Raw genomic sequence first — 9,785 nt, 5'->3', positions numbered from 1 at the left:
AAGTATCATGCCTTCCTGGTGTTCTTAAAAAATATATTTGATTAGGAAAACTGCATTTAAAAAGTGCTGCTCCATATTTAATACTATCGGTTTAATTTTTTCTGTCCCATACTTTATCCATTTTCTATTTCAACAACATAAAACATTAATCATTTTCATATGAGAAAATTTGAGACATTTGAATTACTATTTCATTTTCATTAAAAAATGTATGGGCTCATAAAAATGTGGTGCTAAAATCTAGCTAATGGAGGGAACCTGACTCTCTCTGCTAAGGATTTTTCTGATTTGCAGGTATTTTTTTGATTTATTTACCAATAACAATATACTGGGTACAATATATTTGAAAAATAACTACTTTCTTAACATTGTAGTGAGTATTTATTTATACAAAACAGAGTTCAATGAATCAACTTCTTGGGTCAGTGCAGAAAACTTATGGATTTTGGGAAGATACATGGTCCATCTCCCTTTAGAAGAAATTCTGAAAATTAGTCTCAGTGAAGTAAGTAACAAAATGTGGTTGAATATATCATTGTCAAGTGATGTCAGCTACAAACAATATGAACACAAATGCAAATTTAAACATGAAAAAGAAGTTTATATATTTTAATTACTTAAATATAAAGTGAATCCAAATCCATTGTCAACCAAATATTCTTCTCTCTTTGGAATTTGAAAGTGTTTATCATAAATATGTAATTAATTATCTGTATCAGACTTCTGTGGCTTGTACTGTAAGAAAGATAGGGACCAATGATAGAAGACCCTCAAATTATTTGATAGTTTGACAGAGGATCGCTCACTTGGCTTTGCCCTCAAAAAATACGGTATTATCCAAATCTATCTTCTTCCTTTCTCTGTAACATGAGTGGAGTCAATTAATTTAGAGTGTCAAACATATTTTATTGGATGTAATTGTTTCATACTCCTGATGCGTGATTTTGTTTGTACTGGTCAGATAAGACTATTCATTAGCTATGACAATGCAACAAAGCAGTTGGACACAGTGTATGGTATCACACCAGAGCTTGCGCAAGCTTTCCTGGAAAGAATCAACTCATCAGGATTTGATATGAGAAACACTTCAACAATCTACAGGCAAGACTTGTTTTCTTTTTCTTTTATGGCTGTGTATGGAGAGAACGAATAAGTAAGAAGAAAAGAGAGGAGCAATAAGTAGCTGATGAAATTGTTGATGTGGCATAGCTTTTTCCTTCCAGCAGAAAAATCTAGGGTGAAATCCAACCCTGATTAGCAACAGTGAAGAATTGCTAATTTATGAATTTTTGGAGGTGTGCCTAATTTGCTAATGCAGTGAGGAGTTGTCTGTAGTATTAGTAGGACTACAGCAGTATCTGGGGGACCCAATCAAAGCTCCATCACATGGTACAGTACAGCAATAAAATAAATCGGGATGGTGGGACATGAGTTGCCTTGGCTGTTTGAATCACAGATGGCGGTGTTTTGTGGAAATCATGTTACAGTTAGGATTTAAGGAGGAAATCTTAGCTCATGCCAGCCGGGACTGCAGGTGGTTAATTGGCATGGGTGTCACCAGAAAGGTCACACAGTGAAGAGGTGTGAAGCCCGTCCTGCTGTCCTCTTTACGTCCTGCAGGGTAGAGATGAGCCATGTTTAAATGCATGTGACTGTTGTGTGTAAGCAGGAAACTGCATTTTCAGGGCTGTCAAATCAGCACTGAACTTACTTTAACAATAATAAAAACCAAAATAAACTGCTCTTACTCATAAATATGCAGTGAGCATGAGCTACCTGCGAGAAAGTACTGTACTCCACATTTACATTTACACTGTCGCATAAATGGATGTATTTAGTCCCAAGACACCACTGTCTGAAGTTATTTGTAGTCTCCTTGGGGGATACCTTGGAGTTTTAAACTAACGGAGAATATGCATTATGGCTTCAGAGCTCCTGTCATTACTGCAATGTAACTCACTGACTTCCGTGAAGTATTGCTGATTGTTGGAGATGTAAGCGAGAGAAGAATTATGCCCACACTCTAAGTTTCAATGTCAGAAATCTTAAAAATTATTTTACCACTCATGAGAGGTGCCACATTCTCACAGATGAGAGAAATGTCATGCTCCATAATCCTTAATATATTCCATTTTTACAACATATTTTATATTACTCATTTTAACCATACTGATGATTTAAATGCACTTTTAAGAAGTAGTACTATTCATTGCTGCTAATCCCAAAGGAGATGAAGAGCTCTTGGTGGCTATGCAATAATGCATCAGAAGGTAATTATTTGCTATAAAAATGCAGTTATAGATGTTTCTTTCGTTTGTATGTTAGGTTGATGATGTCCCATGAATTCAGACAAGCTGCTGAAGCAGTATTTTGTTATATTGCTAAGCAGGTTGTTGCTGAGGAACTAAAGGAACTAAAAGCTAAGCCTTTCTGCACTGCAGAATTTTACTGAGTTTGTGATAGTGCTGCAGCATTGTCTGCTGTTGATTTAGTTCACATCTGGACATTATTGCCTAGGCTCTGCCTATGCCTGCATCATTGAATTGCCAAAAAACAGAGATGGTAGCAGGAAAGCTGGACTTTGTAGGTTCTTGTCCTGTGTAAATTATGAAAGCAAAGGCTAGTTGTTTACAGTGACAGGGGATCGATTCAGGCTTCCTACGAACGAATTCATCACCATCACTATGAAGTTTAAAGTCCAGAGAAAGCGATGCACAATTCAGACCTCCTTTGCAGGGCTGCAGGTAATGGCAGTAAATAAGCACAAGGCCTAAGTCGGAAGGCCACCTACAGCAGGTGCTTACCCTTGGTGGTATGACTACTTCTCTCCACCAACTATGGTTGTGGTTGTGCTTTACAGAGGTTAATGGAAACGCTGACTTTAATATTACAGCATGGGTACTGTGGAGCCAAATGAGCTCCACATCTGGTTCACAACACTGCCTTGCAAACTGCTGTGCTGGCACAACTAAGACAGTGAGCCTCAGCGCGTTTTCTCCTAGCCAGTGTCGAATTGTCAGGTCTCCATCCATCGGCCAGTCATACGTTTGATGCGAAATACAGCAGGCTTTGTTTAAACCCGAAATGATAAAGAGGCTATGTAATGCTCTAGCTGCTGCTCTGACACATGAATGAGTTATGTTGCATGTGAAATCCAAGGTTAGCTGGGAAAATCCAGCCATGGACAAATGGAACCAGGAAAGTTTAAATTTTTGACAGCACAAGCAATCTGGGTAGAGTTCAGCTGAATACAGAGAACAGTGCATATGTCTCATACCCAAATTTCAGGCCATGTGGAGTTTTAAAGATTGCAGTTTAAGGCACTGGTGACAGACAGAAGTGACTCAAGTTTTGAGCACAAGTAGGGTATACCATACCATATTTCAGTTTCCTAAAAATGACACCTTTTATGTCAGAAGTTAGCTAATGTATTTTCTTCTATATAGGCTAGGTTTATTGGTTTGCTTTTATGATGACATGGAACAGATGGATGCTGCTGTGGCCCGGGCTTTGCTTCATCAAATGATTAAATGCAATCAATTGAGAGGTTTCCAGGCTGAGGTTCAGAAGGTGGGTACAATGTTCGTTATTCTTGCCTAACCTAATCCTGGAAACAGAAGAGAAGCGACTTTCTTCTTGACTTTGGAAAGGAAAGAGTGAAAAATGACTGGGATCTAAGAAATAAGTGGAAATAGTTCTCGATCATACAATGCAAAGAATAAAAGCCCATTTTTGGTTTTTTACAGCGCTCATTCTTTTCTCATTCTGTTTCCTCCCATTCCATACTCCTTTGACAACTGTGGTTCTATTTCTGAATTTTTATGAAATGTGTGGTCACTAAATGGTTGCCAATGCCTATTCCAGAAACTCCAGTTAAAGTTTTGGGTGATAATGAAAATTGGTTCTTGGCAGATTTTTATTTCCCATCTGCTTTTTTTGTTTACATTAGCTGAAATCTCAACTCCTGAACATTGCCATGCAAAACCAGACACTGAATGATATCCTTGGATCTCTGTCAGATGCCGTGGTTGGGCTAACTTCAAGTCAGCTGGAATCTTTGTCACCTGACGCGGTGCATAATGCTATTGCAACATTAAACCAAGTCTCTGGGTGGGCAAAAAGCCAAGTTATGATTTTATCCAGTAAATACCTCTCTTATGAAAAGGTATCTCTGTAACAGATTTCCTACCTTCTATTTTTAAAAGTGAAATGGCTTTTTCTCAACGATAACCGTAGATTTTGAAAAGTTTAGTACAAGACTTCTTTTTAGTACTGTTAGTGGTCTGAAAATTTTGTTTAAATCAAATAAAAACATCCAAGACTGTACCTCCCAAAGTAATTCTCTAGTAACAGAGAGAATCAAAGGTATCTCTGTAACAGATTTCCTACCTTCTATTTTTAAAAGTGAAATGGCTTTTTCTCAACGATAACCGTAGATTTTGAAAAGTTTAGTACAAGACTTCTTTTTAGTACTGTTAGTGGTCTGAAAATTTTGTTTAAATCAAATAAAAACATCCAAGACTGTACCTCCCAAAGTAATTCTCTAGTAACAGAGAGAATGACTATTTGCATTTGGAGTTGTAGATATTATTTTGTCTGTATCACTGCCCTAGGCAGAATTTGCATGATCAGAGATCCCAGACTATATATTCAAATATACTGTAATGGAAGGAATCGGGATCCTCTCTGAAGTTTCAAAAAAAGGAGCCTCTGAGAAAATTGTTGCATTTGTTCCCTCAACAGTCTTGTCTGAACTGAATGAAATCTGATGAAAGTGCATCCTCTAGCAAGAAATTTATTAAGCATTCAACAATAATATTTTTGATTGATTTATTAACTTTTGCTTTTAAATATATCTGCTGTTCACAAGCCAGAAAACTTTCTGTTTGTTTCTGCTGTTACCTCTGCAGGTTTTATCATTTTATACTGTTAGTCAAATGGGCGCGCTGGTAACTGGTATTAGCACCCAGTCATTCTACAGCATGAACCCAAAGGACCTTTCTCAGATTATTCAAGGCACAACACCCCAGTACTTATCTGACTTATCGCCTGCACAACAGCAAGGGATCCTCAGGAAGGTGATTATAAACTTGCGTGTGTAGCAGGTTCTTTCTGTACAAGAGCACAATAACCAGATATGCAGAGCATGATTTAAAATGTTGTCACCTAGATACGTGTTTTAGCTCAATGGTTAATATTTCCAGTGTTTTTTTCTGAACACCAAGTATATTTTGAAGGCTGTCTCTTGCTTAGTGCTGTGGCATTTTTAATACTGACATGTTTTTCCTTTATCCTCTTAAGAGAAATATTACAGAGAATAGAAAGAAGGGCAAATCCTGTAAATCTAAGCATCAGTTCTGAAATGCCATGTATTTATCTGTTCCTTTTTTTAGATAGCTGCATCTGGAGATTTTTCTTCATCAGTCAAAGATATACAAGGAGCTTTCTTTAAAGAAATATCGGAGAAAATTCTTCAATGATGAAAGAAAAAGAACTAAGAAGAAGCCAGGTAAAAATTATTGTGCAGTTCCCATTCCACTGCAATTTAGTATGATGGGGGAATAGGAAAAGTGTTGTAATACATATGTGTTCAAGGAACATAGGTAAAAGGAAGGAACTGCCCCAAATATATCTTGACATAAACAACCAGAGGTCACTTAGAGCCTAGGCAGCATTATGAGACAATGTTACAGAAAGGGAAGCATTGATATGTTGGGTTTAAAAGTCTTCAAGATTCTGCCACATAAATTTTCTCTTTCCAGTACTGTATACTAGACATTTGCATGTACAGTCAGCCCTTTGGCTCTGTCCAGAGAGATGCAAGGTTGGACCAGACGATGTCCAGAGGTCCCTTCAAACCTAAATTATTCTGTGGTTGTGTGCCATGAACATGTTTAACATCATCCCATAGTGCCGGTCAGTGATGTCTTGTCTTGTGAAGAAGAAATTCAGCACTGGTTGCCAAACCTTTTGGTTGGCCAAACTGGACCATAGAAATGCCTTTAGAGTACGTAAGAGAGTTAAGCATACAAGAACCTTGCAGTAGTTGCAAGTATTGCCTCTTACAACTGAATTACCTAAGTTTAACTTTAAATATGGTGGGTTTTATTTCAGGCTTTGTGTCTGTATGAATTACTGTCTAAGAAAAACTATCCTGTTGACCTGCTAAGGTATGGATGATAGTCTCTCTTGAAATGGAGTTATAGTGTAGTTGTGTGATGAGAGCGACTTTGAGGTAAATGTAAACGCTGTGTGGTTATTTTGTACTGTCTTATGTTTATTCATTCCTTGATAATTCACCTTCCTCATTAAAAAGGGTCTCCAAATCTAAAATCTGGATCGAAGCATTGCAGAGGTTTTGGTATTTTAAGGCTCAGTCAATATTTTTCAATTTGATTACATTTTTACTTTCAATAGCCTTTCAATTACAAGAAAGGGGAAAGAGAGGTGGTCAAGAAACTGTATCTTAGGACATGGTTGTGGGGAGTAAGGACTAGATCCTGCTTAAATATTCAACAGATTGAACTTTGCTTTTCCTATCAGCACAGGACAGCTTGTGAAAGGAGTAACTTGTCAACTCATTGAAAGTATGGGAACGGACTTTTTTTTAAACACTTTTAAATTCTTTGAAAAGAATCTTCATCTGCTTTCTCCCTATCAGGTAAAACAAAAAAAAGACTTTGTGTGCATAAACATACTACCCAATATCCACACTGTAGGTAAATTAGAATTTGGTTAATTCTATTTTCGTGTTTTTCAGAATCTTTTGTGTGTGAACTTGTCTGTTAACATGTCATTTAAATCTTTTATGTGTGAATTCGTCTGTTATCATACTTCATTTTGACAATTTCATTTGTCACTTAAAAATTGCAAGAAATTTCTACAGTTCTTCTAACTTGCTAATTCTGGAGTAATCTGTTTGGAAATATATATACGTTTTGAAAACATACAAATGCTCTCATGCACCCGAATATAGGATATTTCATCTCTGATGTCTACAAAAAGAAAATTCTTAACTACTTTAAAAAATCCAAAGAAAAATGCTCCCTGAAGATAATATGCACAGTTTTATATATGCTAATTTATAAGCTGTAATAAACAAATCATATTTTCATTATTCCTCAAAATTTCCAAATGTTTAAGATCTTAAATTTTTGTTGCTTTTAGGTTAATTGTTTGGCTTGGAAGTTTTGGAAAGTCTCCAATGCATCTATTCCTCCCTTCCTCTTATCGGTGCTTCCGTAAGTTACATCTTATGACATCTTAAGTTACTGCATTCGTAGCAGTACATTCAGAGTAGTCCTTCTAAGCACTTTTTTAATAACCTCTTCACTCCTAAGAAAACTGATGATTCAAACAAATGGTAATTTATAAAAAGTGGTCACTGACTGTAGCCAAACTCTGTGTCAAGTGAAAGTTGATAATACCCGATGTCTTCTAGTATAGCCCATTTTTGTCACAATTATGGATTCCTTTGCATCCTTGAAATCAGTCCCCCTTGAAGCGCTCAGTGCGCAGGCTGAATCACCGTGCAGTGGTGTGGCAGCAATGAAAAAGCTTGTAATGTTGCTGCTTATACTGTTGCTGATGTCTGCTAAAATAAAGGGATTAATTCGTTGGGCTTTCTTGAGCATAATTGTTTAGAGTCACAAAACTAACTTAAATGTAGTTTATGCTGGATATTTTTTTTTCTTTTTTTTTTTTCCCCCTAGGTTGTGAAACTTGGTTTGCTTATTTGTTTAGGGTTTTTTTCCGAGAGTGGATATGTAAGACAAAGCCATTGGGTACTGCCCAAGCGTATTGCTCTGTATGGTTAAAAACATTTCAGTGTGTTTAAAGACATTTTTGTAAGTAAGTTAGCAAAATGTTGCATTATGTAAATAGCCAAGTAATATTCAGTGACAGCTTTTTTCCTTAGAAAAGAAAGTAATAATTGTACCTGGATAGGAACCTCCTGAATTGTACAACTTGTTAATCCCCCTTTTTCTTTATTTCTTTCTTCCTACGTGCTTAAAGGCATAAAAGGGAATGAGAACTATTCTTTTCCTGGAATATTTTTAATTGAAAAAAAAGTAAGAAAAGAAAAGGATTCTGTTTGAAAAGGCATTACTATTTAAAAACAATAAAAGAATAATTATAGAAAGACTTTAATACAAGGCTTTCTACAAACTGCAGCACCAAGTTATTTGGCCAACAATTGCATGTTGCTTGTTCAGGGCCATCAGAAGTTGCTGGTGCTCTTGTCTACAAACCCTGGTAAGGCTGGGCTTGAGCAGCTTTGGGATGTGGCTTTATTTGCAAAGGCTGCCTGCCACTCTGGGTGGAGAACAGCATCATTTTGTTTAATTTGGCAGGCCTTCTTAGACTTTGATAAAAAGGAAGCCTACTCTAAAACTACTTACTGTCCTTAAGCCACCCACCACATCTTCATTCATCAGAGAATTATTCCTGACAAAAAAGAGAAAGGGGAAAAGTTTCTGAACTGTAGGCAGTCTTGTTTCATATGGTGTTAAAGCATCTCAGAGCACTTTCATCCACTTGCAGCTATTTATAACCCTTAGTCATTTTTTGAAGTGAGGTTGACGTGCTGATGAACTGGAAGACAAGATGTAAGTTAAAGTAAGGTGTGGAGTGATTGCAACATTTCTGGCCTGGCTGGTTTATAATTTTTCAAGTCCAGCCTTGTCTCTAAATTTTTACGTCATCACAGATTTTATGGGTGTGCTTATGGGTATATGAAGGTCAGGTTTACATTCTGAGACCATTTGAATTCTTTCTGCAGGATTGAATACCTGGAGTATGTCTCAGGCCCTTTGTGTGTTCCTTTCATTGAAAGCCTGGGGAAGACTGAGATGGACCTTTTGAATCCAAGCCTTCACAAAAAGAACGCTGTCCTGCAAAAAGTACAGGAGTGCTTGGTAGGTGTGGCTAGGAGGGGTCAGCAGTGGAGGGGGAGCTGCAAAAAAAGTAATCTGTAATCAGCCACTGATAATTCCAAGCTAAATGAGAGTGGTCGATTAGTTTTCTCTCCCTTTATTGTCATGTGGTGCATCACAAAGTTATCCTGCCTACTTGTACTCTCCGGTCCGCATGCGCACACCCATGGTCTCTTCTATACAGACAGCAACCTGAGGCACAGGCTCTCCTGCTCTGTGTTTGTGCGGTGAAATCATAGCTGATGGGCTCTGAGCGCCCAAAAGGGAATAACACAGCATGCTAATTTCTTCATCCTCACAAGCAAGAGCAGCTTAGACTATCGCCTAGCTCAGAGAAGCTCTTAGTGCCAAGGCCCCAAGCAACCTGCTGTAGCTGACCTGATCTGAGCAGGGGAGTTGCACCTGGTGACCTCCAGAGGTCCCTTCCAAACTCAGCCATTCTGGGGTTCTGTTTGCACATATTACTGTACTGCATTTCATACAGTAATGTCAGTCACCATCTACGTAAGTTCTTGACTTACCCATCTGTATTCTTATGTTTTTTTCGTGTACTGTTTCAATTTTATTGTTCCCTGCCTAAGGAAACCTTTTTATAGCTTCCTTAACAATTTTCCTTGACTCCATGCATGTTACAAAGCATTCTCATGAGATGTCATTGCTGACCACAGTGAACTGGCCGGGACAGCCTGGAGCCAAATTCAGCCATTCTGGGGTTCTGTTTGCACATATTACTGTACTGCATTTCATACAGTAATGTCACTCACCATCTACGTAAGTTCTTGACTTACCCATCTGTATTCTTATGTTTTTTTCGTGTACTGTTTCAATTTTATTGTTCCCTGCCTAAGA

The 9,785-nt window shown here is 37.6% G+C and overlaps 1 protein-coding gene across 1 annotated transcript in view; it reads left to right on the top strand.

Moving 5' to 3' along the window:
* The window catches only part of OTOA (otoancorin), a 40,537-nt gene that overhangs the window by 8,013 nt on the left and 22,739 nt on the right, over window positions 1–9,785 (top strand). Inside the window, 11 exon segments of the mRNA XM_009281598.1 lie at window positions 399–505; window positions 962–1,101; window positions 3,447–3,570; window positions 3,950–4,165; window positions 4,911–5,078; window positions 5,394–5,457; window positions 5,460–5,509; window positions 6,115–6,170; window positions 6,544–6,661; window positions 7,168–7,241; window positions 8,783–8,918. Coding sequence (XP_009279873.1) covers window positions 399–505; window positions 962–1,101; window positions 3,447–3,570; window positions 3,950–4,165; window positions 4,911–5,078; window positions 5,394–5,457; window positions 5,460–5,509; window positions 6,115–6,170; window positions 6,544–6,661; window positions 7,168–7,241; window positions 8,783–8,918 — 1,253 coding nt within the window.

Source organism: Aptenodytes forsteri, unplaced genomic scaffold, assembly GCF_000699145.1.
Source record: "Aptenodytes forsteri isolate BGI_AS27 unplaced genomic scaffold, ASM69914v1 Scaffold84, whole genome shotgun sequence".
Lineage (NCBI taxonomy): Eukaryota > Metazoa > Chordata > Aves > Sphenisciformes > Spheniscidae > Aptenodytes > Aptenodytes forsteri.
This window is presented reverse-complemented; position numbering and strand designations above follow the sequence as displayed.